Source organism: Nannobrachium achirus (genome assembly GCF_963921795.1).
Source record: "Nannobrachium achirus genome assembly, chromosome: 4".
Classification (NCBI taxonomy): domain Eukaryota; kingdom Metazoa; phylum Chordata; class Actinopteri; order Myctophiformes; family Myctophidae; genus Nannobrachium; species Nannobrachium achirus.
The window spans coordinates 9,398,907-9,420,371 of NC_137813.1; the positions used below are offsets into that span (position 1 = coordinate 9,398,907).

Genomic DNA, 21,465 nt, shown 5'->3' on the forward strand with positions numbered 1-21,465 from the left:
TACTTTATCCACTTTTTATTATATTTGAGTCATGTTGCTACAATTGATTGATTGATTGATTGATTGATTGAATACTTTATTAGCAGTTTGCATGAAAAACACAAGCCAGTATAGTTCAGATACAAGGTCTTTTTAGTATTTATTGTATTACATTTTTAGCATTTTTACTAAATAAAAAAAAAAGGTTATCGGAAAAAACTGAGTTTGTAGATCTGCTGCTTTTGAATTTGAATCCAGAAAAGTAACTGTTTTGGACATATGAGGTTTCCACCCAACAGAGACGATATGTATGACAATTATGACTAAATACTATGACACGTTTTATAATCTGCTGCTTAAATATCTAGTAGCATTACCTTTCCCCCTTAAAACCATGCACCTTATGTACATTATCTGTCATTACGTCTAACTGCCTGATACCACTGCAGTTTTACCACCACACACGTAATGCACTGTATGTATATTTCTTATGTATGTATTTTCCTTCTGTTTCTTCCTTTCTCTGTCTCTTTCCACTTTTCTTAAAAGTACAATGATGGTTGCTTGTGAAACAAGTCATTTAACACACTTGTACCATCTGTAAACCTCTGACCCTACCTGATCATATTACTACAGCGTCACACAACAAAAGTATCAACATTGCAGCTGCACAAGCTCGAAACGCACCGCTTTTTGAGCTTGTAGATCTGCTACTTTTGATGCTTTTGAATTTGAATCTTGAAAAGTAACAGTTTTGGTTTCCACCGACCGTCAGAGGACATAATAGTACTATTATGACTACTAAATATCACAACAGGTTTGTACAATCTGTTACTTTGAACTGCCTAATCTTTATTCCTTAAACCATGCACGTTATGTACATGCATCTGTACATGTATCTGTCATTACGTCTAATGATGCCACTGCTGCTTTTCACATTAATGCACCGTTTTCCTTGTATAACAAGGACTTCCCCACACATTTTACACCTTTAAGCTCATTAGATCAAACACAACCTTCCATTTGAACCTTTTAGCAGTGTAGACATTTTAGTTGGTGTTGCTTTTACCTCCCTTTTCTTCTTCCAGAATTTAGTCATTATGTTGATTATTTCTAATTCCTCAAAACATGTGTTTGTGTCACTGCTGTTGTATCTGACTCAGCTGCTCTCAAACAACAAAACAGGTTCCCCCCCCCCCCCCCCCCCCCCCCCCGCTTATAAATCAATAAATGTGATTATAATGCAATATAGACAGACCTTTAAATAAAGTGTTACCAATTAATCACTAATACCAGTAAGACTCCCTAATCAAAGCGATCGTCACGTCGCATACACAAACTTTAGAAGTAGCCAATCAGGATGGGAAATGGACAGAGCCATATTTGATGACATGACTTTAGAGATACTGTGTACCGCTTTGTGTGATTTTAGGCCTGTAGGAGCAGTGCCCAAAAATGTGTTTGGAAAAAAAAAAGAATACGCATTACCCCTATCTTTATCTCTTTATTTGTTTAACAGCTTGGATTATTTATTGATTTAAGAGCCATAGAGGACAGCAGGTCATCACTGTAATAATATGTGATACAATACAGATATCGACTGTATGAGTTTAGGATTAAACAGAGTCTCAAAGAATGAAACAAAAAAGAAAAGAAAAATCAAACCATGAAAAAGAGTAAATACTGCATCATGCCTTTTATACCATGGCTGTGCTTTTCAAATCTATGCATGTGAACCTGAACATGTTTAAGGAACACGTCTGATCTTCATGGCTACAGCTTTCAGGGAGTAATAACTACTCTTCCAGTGGTACCAGTTCACACCTTTAGACGTTGTTCCCTGCTGGTAAACACCATTGATGTTAACATAATGACAGTCCTTGTACCAAAATGCACCAGAATAACTACTTGCACAGTTGCCGCCATACGTGTCCTGATCTTTGTCAAAGGTTGTGAATCTCATTCCACTGTGATAGGTCAGAGAGTCTCCTGCTCCTCCATCCCTGAAGCCAGCAACCTGCAGCAGTGGTGGGAAAAGTACTCACATTTGTTACTTAAGTAAAAGTACCAATACTGCAATGCAAAAAAAATACTCTGTTAAAAGTAGAAGTCTGGTATTGGGAATTTACTTGAGTAAAAGTACATGTTAAACTTTTTTCCAAAATAAATACAATGATTTGAAAATAGCAGATCTCCAAGCTCACATCACGACACGTTGTGAAAAAAACTGAAATACTCATTACAAATACTCTAATCAGGCTTTTGTGACCACCCTGGACAGATTTGAATTTGCTTGATTCAGTATTTACAATGATTTGAAAATAGTAGATCTACAAGCTCACATCAGGACACTTTGTGAGCTTGTAGATCGGCTATTTTCAAATAGCCGAAGTCGAGAAAGGGCTGAAGTGGTTAATGTACAGTAGGCTATGTTTTGTAATAATAATCAATATCCACAAAGTAACTATAGTAACTAAAGTTTTCAAATAATTGTAGTGGAGTAAAACTACAATATTTGTCTATGAGATGTTGTGGAGTAGAATTAAAAGTAGCCTACATTGGAAATAAATACCTCAAAATTGTACTAGGGATATTTCACGTTATCGTCTAATCAGGCTTTTGTGACCACCATGGACAGATTTTAATTTGCTTGGTTCAGTAGTTTGATATTTGTTATTCATTTTTATCACGCCCCCTTCCTATACAAACCTATTGTAACCATGATAGATTCATCAAAATCACCCATCTTTGGGCAAAATAAATCCACTACTCCACTACAATTATTTGAAAACTTTAGTTACTAGTTACTTTGTGGATATTGATTATTATTACAAAACATAGCCTACTGTGTTTTTAAGTCCGTACCCGTTATCTTACCCGTTACCATTATGAAAAAAGAAAATATACATTTTTAAATCGCCAAATTTGACTTTTTGAACTAATAAATTCTTTGATTGTCCATTCTCTTCCTAACTCGGTTGATAAATCTGCAATATGTAATTTGGTCTTTCATTTGAATTCTGGGCTTCAATATGTGGTACCTTTGGTTTTTCAATATTGTCTTTTGTCGATCTTTCTTTTATTAGACATTTCATTTCCATTTTGTTTGTCCTTTCGGTCCATTGGTCTTGTGACCCTGTCCTAGTTTGTGATCCTCTCCTCTCTCCTGGTTCCTTGGATTTTTGGTTCTCTGTTTGGTTCTGTTTGGTTTCCTTTGGTTCTGTCTTACCTGTTATGACCCTGTCGGACCTCTCAGGAAGATGTGACCCAAATGTTATTGTTATCTCTTGGCTTCCGTCTCCTCGGATCTCCCAGGAAGATGTGACCCAATGTTACTGTTATCTTTTGTCTTCATTCTCCTTGGACCTCTCAGGAAGATGTGACTCAAATGTTACTGTTATCTCTTCCTTCTCCTTGAACCTCTGAGGAAGATGTCTGCCTTCTCCTCAGACCTCTTTATCTTTGTTTAGTTCCTCAGATCTCTTTGATTCTGTTTGGTCTCCCTTGATCCTGTTTGGTCCTGTTTTGTCCCCTTCTCTTCCTCATTTATCCTCTCCTTTCCGTCATCTTTCCCCTCAATCGTTTTCCTTTTGACTAAAATGTCATGCAATATTTCACCAATCAAAGGTTCAATCAAGGGTTAGGGTTAATGAATTATCTAGTTCAATCAAATCAATTTTCCCCTTCTTCTCTTCTACCCCCTTACAGCCATATCTTTTTTGCACAACCTCCAGTATGTGTGAGGTGATTTCATCCATATTCTCTATTGGCCTAATACTGAACACCACCTCAGACTGCATGTCCTGGGGTCTCCCTCCTCTACCCCTTCCTTTCCTCTTCTTCTTCTTTCATCATCCTCTTCTCTTCCCTTCTCTCACTTCCTCCTCTCTGACGGACATCATTGATGTCCGTGTTCGTGAAAAAGGCCATTAATTGATGACATCACTGATGACATCACTGATGAGATCACTGGATTTCTAACTATTATATGACATCACTGATGACATCATCAATAACATCACTGGATTTCTTAAATATTATATGACATCAATCATGACATCATCGATGACATCACTGATGACATAATCAATCGCATCATCGATAACATCACTGATGACATCATGATGACATCATCGATGATATCACTGGATGGGACGGACAGACAGACAGACAGACAGACAGACAGACAGACAGACAGACAGACAGACAGACAGACACGTTTATAGCATTTACTGTACTGGATTTCTAACTATTATATGACATCCTCGATGACATCACTGATTACATCATCGATCACATCACTGATGACATTACTGGATGGGACAGACGGACGGACAGACGGACGCACTCACAGACTTTTGCTCGTTTATATAGGTCCTTACCCCTCCTCTCCCCTCTCCCTCTCCCTCCTCTCCTCTCCTCTCCTGCCTTCTTCCCTCTTCTCCTCTCCTCTCCTCTCCTCTCCTCTCCTCTCCTCTCCTCTCCTCTCCTCTCCTCTCCTCCTCTCTTGTCCCGCCTCCTTCCCTATCCTCCTCCTTCCCTCTCCTCTCCTTTCCTCTCTTCTCCTCTCCTCATCCTGCCCCCTCTCCCTCCTCCTCCTCTCCTGTCCATCCTCCTCCTTCCCTCTCTATTCCCCTCCTCCTATATATATATATATATATATATATATATATATATATATATATATATATATATATATATATATATATATATATATATATATATATATATATATATATATATATATATATATATATATATATATATGATTCCATCATGGTTCAAATGTGGGTCTAAAAAAATGAATATCAAATATCTAAATACTGATGTGTTGGAATCAACCAAATTAATGTCTCTCCAGGGTGGTCATAAAAGCCTGATTAGACAATAAAATTACCAACAGTACTTAAAGGGGAAGACCACCCATTTTCAGTATTGAACTATGTCATTAATATACCTTAGAGGAGTTGTGTGGAAATAAAAGAAAAGTTCCCCCTCTTCTGTGTTGCCTAGAACTGGAGGATTGATTTTGGGGTTTGTATTGTAAAGTACAACTTGATGACATCACACATTGTACTTTACAATACAAACCCCAAAATCAATCCTCCAGTTCTAGGCAACACAGAAGAGGGGGAACTTTTTTTCTATTTCCACACAACTCCTCTAAGGTATATTAATGACATAGTTCATTATTGAAAATGGGTGGTCTTCCCCTTTAAGTATGTATAGTTACTTTACACCACTGACCTGCAGCTCGTAGCCATCAGCCTCAGAACCCACAGAGAAAGAGGAGTAAGAGGCAGACGCTGTGTTTCCCTCAAAGTCTTCCATGTCCACCCTCAGCTCATACGTTTTGTTCTTGGTGAGGAGATGCATGTTCTCCAGTCCCAGCCAGTACTCGCCTGATGCGTCTCCAAACCCAGCCTTGTACTGAGCCCAGGGTCTGTAGAAGTTCACAGTGCCGTCCACTCTTCTCTGGATGACTGTCCACTTCCCTCCATCTGTGTCCATGTCACAGTAGACCTTGACAGGTGCAGTAGTGGGGTAGATGGCGTACACACCACTCTGTGCGATTCTCTCACAGTCCAGGTTGACCAACAGAACTGCAACAACAAGTATCATCTTGAAGTCTTAAGTCTTTTGATCTGAACAAGGTAACTACCTTGACCACTCCCAAAAGTGCAATAGTTTCAGAACCCCATACTTACTGGAAAGTTCCTGCACTTTGTTCTCACTGACATTCAGCCTGGTTTCTACAGTGGACAGCTGAGCACCATGAGCTGAAATGGATAAACATGAATATTTAATTAATATAACATGAATATGAAATCAATACAACATGAATATTATTTAATTAATATAACATGAATATGAAATCAATACAACATGAATATTAAACTAGAAAGATGCAATTCTGGGAAATTGCAAGTATGGTTGCCATGACGCGAGTCACACCTGCAAATGAATTCCGTCTTATCATTTAAAATGTTCCCATTCAAGTCAATGGGGAATATTATTTCACCAACTAGAAGCAGTGCTCTTCCGAGCACAAGTCTCCACCAGGTCAGGTATAGTTTATTGTGGCCTCCTGGTGATGCTTTAATAGGGTCAATATATAATTACGGGCCTTTTCAAGTCCATGGGATATATCTAGCATGCGTTTTCATTAAAAGTAAAAAAAAAGAAAGAAAAAAAGAAAAACGCTTGCTATGTTCATTATGATCTTGTCTTTACAAATACCATAATTGTTTACTGTGGAAACGGTCACTTATTAATTGAATATCACTAAAATGTCAACTAAATAACCGTCCGAACAACCACCTTCTAACTAGTTAAACAACAATGAAATGAATTGAATCAAAATTAGTTTTGATCATTTTATTTTCATGAAGTTATGATAATCCTGTTAGATACAATTCTTTTTTGGAATATATCAAATATAATATGGAAAATAACACATTTGAACTGTGTCTGAGATAACTTTCATATTAAAATGTTTTCAATAAGAAGCTTTCTTTAAAAAATGCCATGTGGTCAGGGACGTGCTGGCCATTGGGAAACTCCCAAACGGCCGGTTCATTCCCGGCCAGGACCATTAGGAACAAATTAAAAATAAAATATTGGCCTTTGTTCCATTTTGTGGGCTAGGCGGCCAACAAAGTAAATCATCACTTTCGGGCAGAAACCTCGTGTCTCCAAGTTTCAAATTTGTAATTTTTTTCGCAAAGCAAAGCCCTGCTTCATTATACAAGGCCGTCGCACAAAAGTAGTGAAAACAGCAGATCTACAAGCACACAACGCTTCGCGGTGCGAGGCGTTGTGTGCTTGTAGATCGGCTGTTTTCACTAGTTTAAATCATTTTTAAAATGATAAATATGATAAATACAAAACAAACGATTTTGGACAAGGTTTCCACCCGACAACGACAAAATTTAACTCATGTAATTCACCAATCACAACTCCGCCCCTCCAAACGCTGTCTCCGCCTAGACCTCCGACCAGAATCACAGCCGCCTCTAATGGAACCATTCACTTGAATGGACATCCAGCGGATTTTTACACATTAAATATTAATTCCGTTTTGGACCCAGAGCTTCGAAATCTCTTCCAATCCATCAACAAGGCCTGGATCTGCTTTGGAAAAATATGTAGACCTTTAAACTTTTAAAACAATACGACATAGGAATATATAAGGTCGCAGCAGAGGAATAAGGAATATGTCCATGGTTGCTGGACCACAGAAAGCCGTTTTAAACCAATTTAAATATGAATGGACTGTGTTGGCCTAAAGTAACTGATTAAGTAATGTACGTCTGTGAATGTCTGTCTGAATGAACAGGGGTAGCGACGCGAAGTGTTGTTTTTCAACTCTGCTTTCGACTGCAGGCTGTGGGCAGGGGCGTCACAAGGGAGGGAAAAGTGGGACTGACTTACCAGGGCCCAAGGTGGAAGGGCCTTAATTATTTTAGGCTTTATCTATTGAAAAATAGCAGATATACATGCTCACAGCGCGGCACCGAGTGCTGCACTGCGAGCTTGTAGACACCCTTGCCTCTCCCTCTGCGGCTCGGCAGCTAAACTTGTCAGGAATCGCGAACATTTCACGCCAGAGATATCAAATGTTATAGATTTTATAAGCAATCGGCATGATAAGAAACATGTAGCCTACATTTGAAGCAGTTTATTCTGGTTGGTTGTTTGTGTGATGGAGAGTAATAGCCTCTAAACAAATCAGTGTAAAACGGCTCTGTAGGTCCAGCAGACAGGCGATTTCCTCATTCTGCTGCTGCGTCCTTATATATTCCTTTGTCGTATTGTTTTAAACGTTTAAAGGTCTACATATTTTTTCCAATGCATATCCAGGCCTTGTTGACGGATTGGACGAGATTTTGAAGCTCTGGGTCCAAAACGGAATTAATATTTGATGTCTAAAATCCGCTGTATGTCCATTCAAGTGAATGGTGCGGCTGTGATTCTGGTCGGAGGTCTAGGCGGAGAGGTGGGGGCGTGGCCTCCGTGATTGATCCATTGGCCCACTGGCTTGTCACTTGTCATGATCTGAAATGGCAAATCTTTGAGTAGCTACTAGCTATAGCACGCAATGAGGGCCTCTCCAACTCTTTTTCCCGGGCTGAATCAGGGGCCCAGCACGCATGTGGTGTATGGTGATAGGCAGCCATGTTGATTTTAGAACTGAAAACAGCAAATTATGTCAACTATGTTATAAAGAATAACATAGTTGACAAAAAGTCAACTATGTTAAAGTTGACCTACTGGTGGCGCTATAACAGGCTAATGTGAAAAGGGTGGCATTTGATCCTTGACCTATAGACCAATTTCCTGAGCGCTCCCCTGTAGAGGGCGCTGTTGCCATTGCCGTGGTGCAAACAGCAGCCAGTGGTGGAGTAGAAGTTAACTTATTGAAAATGGTAAATAGCCTACCCAAGTAAAGTACAAATACTCAAAATTGTACTTAACTCGATGCGTGCCAAGCGATGCGTGCCAAGGCCACTTGGGGGCGCCAAAGTCTGTAGCGTGGCCAGGGTCACTCTCATAGATGAGCGCTGTAACATACGGGGACCCACGTAGCAGTGACGCGCGTGTTCACGTTCGTGCATGTGATGAAAAAGACCCGGATGAAAATGGCTACAAGATAGCTAAGGCTATCACTCATTTAGAAGCCCGATTTTTGGTGATTTAGCCGTAAATAAAACTTTTCCGCTTCCATAAGAACACAGTTCAGAGAAAATGAGCTTCAAAGATGTGAGAATGTATTGGATTCGGCGGCACGATAAGGCGGCGTTACGCTCTCGCGGGCCGGTGTAAACAGATCGCGGTCGGCGGCCTGGATGAAAATTTAGACTCAGGCTTCGGTGAGGCTTCCGATTATTTAATTCATTTTATATAAAAAGCCGATATAGTTCGGGATCGGCACCCCGTGAAACGTCGTGCCGCCGACAGCATAGATTCAGTAAAAATTGTGGGGCTGTAAACTTGGCATCTGGCCATTTTCAATGGAATAAATCGTCGGACCACGTAGAATGGCTCGTTGGAAAGCGTAGGACGAGCCAGGACCACCAACGTCTTTACAAGCAGCTCAGGGTAAGTAAAATAGCAAAAAAAATATTGTTTCTTGCCGAAAGAAAGCCGAACTTGTTCGGGATCGGTATTTGAAGGGTTTAAGTACTGTACTCAAGTAAATGTAGGCTACAAGTTACTTTACACTAATGTTTACACCACATCTAATGGTGACGGCGCTCTCTACAGGGGAGCGTTCCGGAAATCGGTCTATAGTGGGAATGTGTGTGCAGAATCTTATGCAAATCGCACGCTGAGTGGCAAAATCGCGCTCTTTCGAACGACCATCATTTCGACCGGAGGGTTAGCGACTCACTCCACGGAGGTTAGGGTTAGGGTGGGGTTAGAGTCGGGTGTTGAAAAGATGACATGTAGTAAAGGTGACACGCTCCCACGCTTGTTTCATGATTTGAGGCATTTTGTTTAAAACGGACGAATCCTGCAAACTTTGGAAGCCAAAGTTAGCCAATCAGGATGGAATATGAAGGATAAAAAAACACACATTTTACATAAGTCGCCTCCTACTGGCGCTATTGAATGCAGATTTGAAAAATGCAGGACAAAGGTTTTTCTTTGGCCTCTACACTGATTGGTGGAGTTATTAGGCAAAAACTAATTAGGCTGTTATAGCGCAACCATGAGGCTGGTTTTACCGTTTTCAAGTGGCATTTCTTCCTTGGCCTAGTGGGAATATGTGTGCGAAATGGAAATGGCACTCTGTGTTCATGATTTGAGACATTTTGTTCAAAACAGAGCAGTCCTGCAAACTTTGGAAGGCAATCTTAGCCAATTAGGGTGGGATATGAAAAATCTGAAATACCCATTTTGTTTAATGACCGTACTGATTTGTGTGATTTTTGTCCCAGAATGTGTATTGCACAAATTCGCCTCCTGGTGGCGCTATAACAGGCCCATGTGAAGTCACTACTACTATAAATATCATAAGAACTCTATTAATGGTAGCCTATAATACTGATGCTTTATATAAATAAAATAATTATGGTAAGGTCAAGTAGGCTAATCTACTTGTTTTAATTACAAAACAGCAATTAAAGTCACTTCATATTATGAAGTTCGTATAATTATAAGTATACAGTGCTATAAGCAGATTGTGTTGAATGCATTATAAGAAGTCTGCACGGTGAAATCTAACAATTAAGTGATTAAGCCTATATTGTTCAGGTGAAGGAGTTAACTTCATAGCATGAATATTGTTCCATTGTACAACAATATGATACATTGAAACCAATAGGTGTCTACAAGATCCACAAACATGCAAAAATCCGTTTTTATTTAATTTTACTTTGAATTTAAGGATATGTGCAGACACCTATGGCTTTCAATGTATGATAGTGTTGTACAATGGAACAATATTTAACTGCTTCACCTGAACAATATCCACAAGTTTCCGCGGGAGTTTACTGGAGACCATCGGGACCAAACTTCCGGGTTTAACAGCAGACAAACAAGCTCACGTCGCGTCGCAGATGCAACCCGTTGTGAGCTTGTAAATCGGCGCCGGAAGCTCGGTACAGACGTCTGCGCAATGCACTATGGGGCGTTGGAAACTCGTGGATAGGCTAGCTCTCAATTGTTGGATTTCACTGTGCAGACTTCTTATAATGCATTATAAACACAGTCTGCTTATAGCACTGTATATTTATAATTATAATAACTTATACATACTCATAATAGCCTACTTCATGATCAATAACAATCACAACATTATTTATTATAATGACTGATTTGCTTTGAAGTGTCTTTAATTGGTGCTTTGTAGTCTGGAATTCAAAATGTAGCTACTTGAATAAAAATATGAAAATATTGGCATCAAAAAGTACAAGTACCAAAAGTAAAAGTACACAATGTTTGAAAATAGCAAGCTCACAACGTGTCGCCATGTGACGTGTTGTGAGCTTGTAGATCTGCTATTTTCAAACAGCCTAGGTAGGACATAGGGCTAAAGTGGTTATATCGTATTATGTTTTATAATAGTTGTAATTTATATCTGCAAAGTATCTAGTAACTAAAGTGTTCAATTAAATGTAGTGGAGTAAAAGTACAATATTTGGATCCAAGATGTAGTGGAGTAAAGTAAAAGTATTGGAAATTGGAAATACTCAAGTAAAGTACAAATACCTCAAAATCGTACTTAATTACAGTACTTAAAGGGATATTCCACTTTCAACAGGGAAACACCTTATGGGCTTTTCTCCACATACACAGCCATTGTAACTTCAAACTTCATTTTAACCATGATAGATTCATTAAAAACACACATTATTTTTCTGGTGACTCATACTACCCTCATAATACGTGAGAGGCCATGTTTTTTCGATAACCTTTTTCATTTATTTTTAATCATTATTTGGGAAAAGAACAAAAGAATAATTATTAAAAATAAATTAAAAAGGTTATCGAAAAAACACGGCCTGCTCATGTATTAGGAGGGTAGTATGAGTCACCAGAAAAAATAATGGGTGTTTTTAATTAATCTATCATGGTTAAAACGAAGTTTGAAGTTACAATGGGTGTGTGTGGGGAGAGGCCCTGGGCCTGGAGGGCCTGGTAACATTTACATCAAATATCTAAATATTGAATCAAGCAAATTAAAAACTGTTCAGGGTGTTCATAAAAGCCTGATTAGACGATAATATCACCAAAAGTTTTTTTTAAAGTGAAATATCCCTCTAACTCATTCATTGCCTTTTCAAAATGGCCGCCAAGTTCCTCACTGCCATTCCATGTAATTTTTAGTGTACGGATCAATTTTGAGTGCACGGATTGTGCACGCCCATGCCTAGATCATGCACCATTATGTGTGCACGCTGTTCACAGCTTTCAAACAAAAGAATCCGCTTGGGAATTCGTTCAGGCATTCATAGAAGCCATTGTTTTCTTCAAATGTAAACAAACATGGCTGCCATTTTGAAAGATGTGGTTGGTATGGGGGTTAAACATGCAACTTCGCGATTGCGATCATGCCTAATACATTTTTTGAGGTCCAAAAAAATTTTTTGGAAAACTCGGGAAACTCGGGCCATGGCAGTCTGGGGGTACTGTAATAACTCGGGAAACTCGGGAAGGGGCAGCAAAGTAAATGTACCTTGATTCCCCTACGTGGCGTGTTGTGCAACAATATGTTTATTTTTTATTAGCATATGTGACTAGGTCTGGTACTTTGTTCCTTATGTCTGCATTGGTCATTTTTCTTTTTTGTACAGATTATCCAAGTACAGAGTCTAAGCTTTCATATGATGTATCATTTGTTGAAATTGGAGCATATTTGAAGAAGTTATGGACATTTTAAACTTGTTGCACCATAAACCCCAAAGTGCTTAAAAGGCCATTTGAATCCAAGGAACATTTTTACACCTCTAAGTAGCCAGAAGTGGGTGTGACAATGGGAGGGACAATAGGTACTTACCTACACCCCTAAATCACTCCCCCCAAGTCAAACCACACCCACAGTGGTATAGCTGTCAACTTCAAATGTACTTTTATTCCACTACAATTATTTAAAACTACTATTTAGTAGTAGACCTGTGGTAATATATTGTGCTATAGTGCTTGCAGCCATGTCAGAAATAGTGGCCAGTGGTCTTTTCTACCTCCTCCCCTCCTTATATGCTCATCCTGTCATTTTCTTCTTTTTGTAGTTTTTATTTTTCACTAAAATAGTGTATTACAAAAGTACCTACATTTTATAATTAAGTAAAAGTATCAATACTGCAATGTAGAATCACTCTGTTACAAGTAAAAGTCCAGAATTAAAAAATGTACTTGAGTAAAAGTACAAAAGTATTGGTATCCAAATGTACTTAAAGTACCAAAAGTAAAAGTACAAAAATGTTTGAAAATAGCAGATCTACAAGCTCACAACGCGTCGCACCGCAATGCGTTGTGAGCTTGTAGATTGGCTATTTTCAAATAGCCTTGGTATAACATAGGGCTAAAGTGGTTCATGTATGTTTTAAACTTTAGTTATTGTGATTTAGCATTATTGGGCTAAATGTAAAGACGCTACGCTGCGCCAACCGTGAATTCAACACAATCTGCTGTTGAGCAGTTTAACCAATTTGCTACGTACGTCTACACAAACGGTCAGATTACAAAGATAAATTGCTTAGTGAAGGCTCACGGATGTCACCATAGGGTACGCTTCAGCAGAATGTCCCGTAATGATCGTATTATTTAACGAGGAGCATTTTAATCCGATCGGTCGGCGTTTCCTTAAAAAGGTATTAATGTATCTAAGTGCAGTACACCTCGCAACCGATGGGGTCGCATGGCTGAAAAACAACAGAAAATGGCATCTGATCGGATTAAAATGCTGTTTATTAAACAATACGAAAGATACGGGTAGTTCTGCTTGAGCGTACCATACTGTGACATCTGTGAGACTTCAGTAAGCACTTTATCTTTGAAATATGAACGTTTTTGTAGACGTACGTAGCAAATAGGATTAACTGCTCCACACCAGGCTCGAGCCCTATCTAAATTGGTCGGGCTAACTGTGCCAAATGTAGCATAATCAGTGTTTGTGTAACTTCAGTCAGAACGATCATCTGATGGTTCTGACAGACTTAAACTCCTCGCGTTGTGAGCTTGTAGAAGAGCAACAATTCCAGTTGTGTATACGATGCCTTCATGCCTGCAGTTAGCGCTAGCTAACGTTAGCGTTTGCCGTTAGCCACTGCTTCTCATAATAAACAGCCAGCGTTAGCGTGTAGCTAACGTTAGCTTCCCATTAGCGCCGGCTGTTCCATTACGAGAAGACATCATCGCTGCGTCTCTGTGTGCCCGATAGCGACTCGGAGAGTCAGATCACAACGTATAAATCAAAAAATAAATCCTTCCAGAATACTGTCTTCTGCAAACCAATAACATTAGCGAGATGAAGTTAGTCACTGAGATGTGTTTACACACTAGAGAACCAGATGCACCACTGTATGGGCGGTGCTCAAAGCGTGAAATACGAGACAATTACTTTTCAGAGCGCTATCTCTCCTCCCCCAAAAACCACGTACAGTTTCTTCCAAAAGCAGCCTAGTTTAACAAATAAAACTAGCCATTGTAATACCTCAAAACAACTATCTTTTGACACGAAACCCTTGTTATAAATTCGAACTTGTGTGAATTTGAAAAAAACGAAAAATACAAAAAACGACTTTGACTTCATTTTCTCACTTTTCTGCCGTTTTAAAATTGGCGACATTAGGACGGTTTCACCAGCCTGGGACACATATTATATGATTACATGTTAGTTAAAAATACTTAAAGTAGTTCACCCCCAAAATGACTTTTTTTCTATTGATTACTTACACCATGGAGATTTGAGTTCAATATCTTTTTTTTGTATTTCTCACATTCATTCCATGTTCATATTCAATCAGTCATAAGAGTTCATATATTATAGGATTATATGGATCAAACAGTAACTTGATGAAAACATGATCAAATCTCTGAACTCAACTGAAGGAATTATAAGAAAAGTGAGATACTTTTCAACACTGTATCCTCTCATACAGTACATGCATTGTCTGAACATCATTCTGGTCTAATTACCTTGACTTTCTGCCTCCAAGTTCTTCACCGTGTCTTCAGTGGTAGTGAGTCTGGTATGGAGGACCTCAATCTGGTCTTCAGTGGTATTGAGTCTGGTATGGTGGACTTCAAGCTGGTTTTCAGTGGTACTGAGTCTGGTCTGGAGGAGTTCAACCTGCTTCTGGCTGGCAGTCAATTCGGCAGCCATTTCTGGAAAACATAACAGAAAAAGATTTTAAACAAAACACCATGCATGTTGCTCTTCTAACCAGGGATGATGCAGATTGATTGGCCAGAACACTTATTAGGAGGGTAGTATGAGTATGAGTGTTATAGCGCAACCATGAGGCTGGTTTTACCGTTTTCAAGTGGCATTTCTTCCTTGGCATAGTGGGAATATGTGTGCGAAATGGAAATGGCACTCTGTGTTCATGATTTGAGGCATTTTGTTCAACACCTATGGCTTTCAATGTATGATAGTGTTGTACAATGGAACAATATTTAACTGCTTCACCTGAACAATATCCACAAGTTTCCGCGGGAGTTTACTGGAGACCATCGGGACCAAACTTCCGGGTTTAACAGCAGACAAACAAGCTCACGTCGCGTCGCAGATGCAACCCGTTGTGAGCTTGTAAATCGGCGCCGGAAGCTCGGTATAGACGTCTGCGCAATGCACTATGGGGCGTTGGAAACTCGTGGATAGGCTAGCTCTCAATTGTTGGATTTCACTGTGCAGACTTCTTATAATGCATTATAAACACAGTCTGCTTATAGCACTGTATATTTATAATTATAATAACTTATACATACTCATAATAGCCTACTTCATGATCAATAACAATCACAACATTATTTATTATAATGACTGATTTGCTTTGAAGTGTCTTTAATTGGTGCTTTGTAGTCTGGAATTCAAAATGTAGCTACTTGAATAAAAATATGAAAATATTGGCATCAAAAAGTACAAGTACCAAAAGTAAAAGTACACAATGTTTGAAAATAGCAAGCTCACAACGTGTCGCCATGTGACGTGTTGTGAGCTTGTAGATCTGCTATTTTCAAACAGCCTAGGTAGGACATAGGGCTAAAGTGGTTATATCGTATTATGTTTTATAATAGTTGTAATTTATATCTGCAAAGTATCTAGTAACTAAAGTGTTCAATTAAATGTAGTGGAGTAAAAGTACAATATTTGGATCCAAGATGTAGTGGAGTAAAGTAAAAGTATTGGAAATTGGAAATACTCAAGTAAAGTACAAATACCTCAAAATCGTACTTAATTACAGTACTTAAAGGGATATTCCACTTTCAACAGGGAAACACCTTATGGGCTTTTCTCCACATACACAGCCATTGTAACTTCAAACTTCATTTTAACCATGATAGATTCATTAAAAACACACATTATTTTTCTGGTGACTCATACTACCCTCATAATACGTGAGAGGCCATGTTTTTTCGATAACCTTTTTCATTTATTTTTAATCATTATTTGGGAAAAGAACAAAAGAATAATTATTAAAAATAAATTAAAAAGGTTATCGAAAAAACACGGCCTGCTCATGTATTAGGAGGGTAGTATGAGTCACCAGAAAAAATAATGGGTGTTTTTAATTAATCTATCATGGTTAAAACGAAGTTTGAAGTTACAATGGGTGTGTGTGGGGAGAGGCCCTGGGCCTGGAGGGCCTGGTAACATTTACATCAAATATCTAAATATTGAATCAAGCAAATTAAAAACTGTTCAGGGTGTTCATAAAAGCCTGATTAGACGATAATATCACCAAAAGTTTTTTTTAAAGTGAAATATCCCTCTAACTCATTCATTGCCTTTTCAAAATGGCCGCCAAGTTCCTCACTGCCATTCCATGTAATTTTTAGTGCACGGATCAATTTTGAGTGCACGGATTGTGCACGCCCATGCCTAGATCATGCACCATATGTGTGCACGCTGTTCACAGCTTTCAAACAAAAAAATCCGCTTGGAAAGTCGTTCAGGCATTCATGAGATAGAAGCCATTGTTTTCTTCAAATGTAAACAAACATGGCTGCCATTTTGAAAGATGTGGTTGGTATGGGGGTTAAACATGCAATTTCGCGATTACGATCATGCCTAATTTTTGAAGTCCAAAAAAATGTTTTTGAAAAAAAAAAAAAATGGAAAACTCGGGAAATTCGGGCCAAGGCAGTCTGGGGGTACTGTAATAACTCGGGAAACTCGGGAAGGGGCAGCAAAGTAAATGTACCTTGATTCCCCTACGTGGCGTGTTGTGCAACAATATGTTTATTTTTTATTAGCCTCGGAGACCCAGGCATTTTTATTAGCATATTATATGATTACATGTTAGTTAAAAATACTTAAAGTAGTTCACCCCCAAAATGACTTCTTTTCTATTGATTACTTACACCATGGAGACTTGAGTTCAATATATATTTTTTTGTATTTCTCACATTCATTCCATGTTCATATTCAATCAGTCATAAGTGATCATATATTATAGGATTATATGGATCAAACAGTAACTTGATGAAAACATGATCAAATCTCTGAACTCAACTGAAGGAATTATAAGAAAAGTAAGATACTTTTCAACACTGTATCCTCTCATACAGTACATGCATTGTCTGAACATCATTCTGGTCTAATTACCTTTACTTTCTGCATCCAAGTTCTTCACCATGTCTTCAGTGGTAGTGAGTCTGGTATGGAGGACCTCAATCTGGTCTTCAGTGGTATTGAGTTTGGTATGGTGGACTTCAAGCTGGTTTTCAGTGGTACTGAGTCTGGTCTGGAGGAGTTCAACCTGCTTCTGGCTGGCAGTCAATTCGGCAGCCATTTCTGGAAAACATCACAGAGAAAGATTTTAAAGTTGTACTATGTAACTTTTTTTATAAAACAAATCTTAAAATTCTCCTAACTATTAAATCACAAAAGTTTTAGAAGATCCGCGCCGTGAATTTCAGCCTGTAAAGCCTTCTCTATATGTAAACTGAGATCCTTGCCGTGGACCGGATCTCGCGCCAAAATTGCGTCATCACACTACCGGCCAATCACAGCGAGGGTTATACAACTGCCGGCCAATCACAGCGCATCTTGAAGTGGGGTCGCTATGGCAGCCATATTTGTTGTCGCCCGTTTGTACCATCCCTTCTCTAGGTAATTTCGCCTACCAGGCAGGGTGAAGGAGTCCGTATCTCTGGAATTACTGAACGCACAGGAACAAGGGACCCCTTAAAAGATAGATCTCAGCGAGGTGGAGGCAGACGCGGGGGTCTGAAGGTACGAAAAACGGACGAAAGACGCGGACGCGACCGCGGTTTGCTATAGGGCTAATGACCACTAGTTGGGCAACTTACACAGTATGGCTTTAAACAAAACACCATGCATGTTGCTCTTGAACATTCTAACCAGGGATGATGCAGATTGATTGGCCAGAACACTTATTAGGAGGGTAGTATGAGTCATATTAAATCAATCATAAATGCTCCTACATTATAGCTCTGGATTAAAAGTGTCTGCTAAATGCCTAAAGTGTAAATTGTAAAGCAGTGCAGAGTTGGGTGACAGGTACCTTGGACACGCCCATTTACTGATAAAAACGCTGCTTGAAATCAAGCTAGAAAAAAATAAAGCAAGCTAAAAAACCAAGCAGCTTTGTTATCAGTAAATGGGCGGGTTAGGATATTTTTGATATTTACAAGTTCATATCATGTCGTTTTTATTGACAAATATATATTGTCATGTTAATATGGACTGTGTGACACTGTGACACATGCTACATGTATCACTGTCTGGACACAACAACCTTGGGGCTGGCTAGTGGAAATATACAGAGAGCCGACCTACACTGTTTTGACGTACAGGTTACTGCGACTACAAGATCATGTTTGGGTTATCCACCTGTTTCCGCAGGAGTTTACTGGAGATTATTTGGACCACACTTCCGGTTTAACAGCAGACATACAAGCTCACGTCGCGTCGCAGATGCAGCCCGTTGTGAGCTTGTAAATCACACTCGGCTGCGGCGCCAGAAGCTCGGTACAACGTCTGCGCAATGCACTATGGGGCGTTGGAAACCCGTGGATAAGACCTATTGTTTCTGTCTTATCACAGTCTTGTGAATCAACAAAAGGGTACACGGTCATATACTGTATTTATTGCGACCGAAGGTACAAAAACATGAACAAACTCCCCCCAGAATGAGGGGGAGTTTTTGGTTGGCCAGATGACCAAGAATTGGCACGACCTCGCCCTTTAGGGCGAGGTCGCATGTCACCCTGAGGTCGCAAGTCACCCTGAGGTGTCTTACTAGTAGGCCTATATAGGCCTATATATGATGTAAAACCACCATTTTGGTAAAGAGGAAAACTTTATAGAACAAGGAAAACCTTCGAGGATAGAGGACACACTAGTGAAGTGTGACGTAATTTACACATCCTATCTGGTTCGCGGTTTTCTTCCCCCATTCTGAATTCCCATAGACCTTTTTCATATCGTGTCATATAAGAACTGTGTGTGTCCCAATTATAAACAAATTATCCCAGCGGTTTGACTCATATGGATATGAAGAATCAACTGATGGTGAGAAAACGCTAATGTTACTGTCGCCAAATTAGTTAAACTTTCGTTAGAAACAGGCTTTATTGCGACCGTAGGTCGCACTTACTACAGAAAGCTGCTCGAGGTGTCCGTCTGTCCGTCCGTCCGTCCGTCCGTCCGTCCGTCCGTCCGTCCGTCCGTCCGTCACACACGTCACACGTCACACTTTTGCCCTGCTCATATCTCCGCAACCGTTGCCCCGATCCATGCCAGATTTTGCACACACACTCCTTACCTGCCAAACTACAACCTCCAAGGACCCCCGGAGCTCCAGGGACCCCCAGCTCCCTCGGGGACCCCCAAGTGTAAAAAATGAGCACATGTGCAAAAATTACCAAATGACCACCCCAACGGGGCTGCTCACGGGGCATTCCCGGGGACCACCCACTCCTGGTGCTCCAGAACGGATGCAAAAGTGGTGGCGCCCCCAGTGGAGGACCCCCTGCCACTGCAGCTCACATAAAATGCCGTAACTCGGGCTAGGAGCGACCGGGAGAGCCGGGGCCGGTACCTATTTGTCCGCCTTGGCGGCGCGGAGACCCCACCCCTCATTTCTCACATGGCCCTCTAGCGCCACCATGAGGCCGATTCAGATTTTGCCCTAAAATCACGAAAATCACTACACAGTATGTCTACACTCATGTCATCAACATGGATCAGGAAGATTTTGGAAAAACACATTTTTGCTCTATTTGTGGAGATAAGTGACCTACGGTCGCTTATCTCCCGATTAGGGAGTCTTACTGGTAAAATATGAGTGACTGACTATCATAAACCACACAGAGCCACCTCGCCGACAATATCGCAAAGACCATGTGTTTATTTTTGGACCGCAATGCTTATATGAGACGATTTTAAGATGACTCAATGTTATTCTCCATAGAGAATCACTTCATCGGGAACCGAGGGATGAGCGAGTCACGTCATGACTTTGTTACTCTATGGGTCCTCAATGCCTGTGTTACTGTATGTCTGCCTGTGTCTTTTTCCTCTCCAAAGTAAAATCCATTTACACTGGTTTCACTCTCCTGTCTTATTTCCTGGTGAAGTATTTTGATCTCATATGAGAATAAGAAACAAGTTGTTGTTTACAGAATGTATTTACCAGGGCGTGTCCAAGGTACCTGTCACTCAACTCTCCACTGGTCAGCCTGCTTTGGCTGAGACAAAACAGGTAGTTTTAGCAGCAGCGCATTCGGGAATCTAAAATAGCAGCTGTATGTGAGAAATATGTCTAAATGTAGTTACTACATAACCTATTTCTGGATAAAAATAACAATAGAACGTTCAAACAAGCTGCTATATTAACTGCACTGAGTGTTTGGTCGGAACCGCTGCCTGTGCTCTCTAGGGAGACCATCAGAGAAGTCTGTTTCACGACGAAGCACCACCTTGCTCCCCTTTGTGTGTGTGTGTGTGTGTGTGTGTGTGTGTGTGTGTGTGTGTGTGCGCGCGTGCGTGCGTGCGTGCTTCCACCGTGGTCGCAGAACACAGCTCATAAAGATGATTAAATAATGAATTTAAAAAAGTATCGCTGTGCAAAGTATGTATGCACAGCGATTGTAAACAGCGGCTCACACACACACACACACACACACACACACACACACACACACACACACACACCGCACACACACACACACACACACACACACACACACACACACACCGCACGCACCTCACACACACACACACACACACACACACACACACACACAACATAAAGGTGACAAATGAGAGTGATGCCATAGAATAAACATTTGGTGCCAGAAATAAAAAAGACCTAAGATCTTTAAAGCATAAGGGTTCCCAAACCTTTCAGGCAGAGACCCCCTCCAAAATAATCATATTTGAACTGGGGACACAGATAAATAAAGCTGCAACCATATGGCCTTACCATAAGAAACCATGCGGTCGTGGTTCTTAAAGTGGGGCCCAGAGACCCCCAGCTAAATGATTTATAGTTGGATCCGAACCAAATGGACCCTTACAGTTCTGTGACTCTAAAGGCAGGTCTTAACCGCACAGAATCTCCCACGCTTTTCATTGATAAGCGCCGCTTGCCAAACAGGCTGCCGGCAGGGAGCTCATCAGTAGGTTTTCGGCAGCGGGTAGGGAACCTTATCAACCAGTATCGACGGAAAACTGGAAAACTGGACTTGCCCAGTTTTGTTGAGTCGCCCTGGCCCCTCGGTAGAAGAACTGCTAGAGAACCATGCATGCCTAAACAGAGAAATATGGGTAAATTGTCCTCCACT

The 21,465-nt window shown here is 40.2% G+C and overlaps 1 protein-coding gene across 3 annotated transcripts in view; it reads right to left on the bottom strand.

Annotated features, from left to right (window-relative positions):
* Nucleotides 1–1,356: 1,356 nt before the first annotated feature.
* LOC308284322 (uncharacterized protein) overlaps nucleotides 1,357–21,465 on the bottom strand; it is a 36,579-nt gene continuing 16,470 nt past the window's right edge. The window contains exons 5-9 of one of the 3 annotated variants that reach the window (XM_080724906.1): nucleotides 17,258–17,446; nucleotides 14,626–14,814; nucleotides 5,688–5,759; nucleotides 5,227–5,582; nucleotides 1,357–1,996 (exon numbers count right to left, since the gene is read on the bottom strand). In XM_080724906.1, coding sequence (XP_080581032.1) covers nucleotides 1,727–1,996; nucleotides 5,227–5,582; nucleotides 5,688–5,759; nucleotides 14,626–14,814; nucleotides 17,258–17,446 — 1,076 coding nt within the window. In that variant the 3' untranslated portion in view covers nucleotides 1,357–1,726. The remainder of the gene's footprint in view (nucleotides 1,997–5,226; nucleotides 5,583–5,687; nucleotides 5,760–14,625; nucleotides 14,815–17,257; nucleotides 17,447–21,465) is intronic. The other 2 variants (XM_080724905.1, XM_080724907.1) reach the window with 2 other exon arrangements.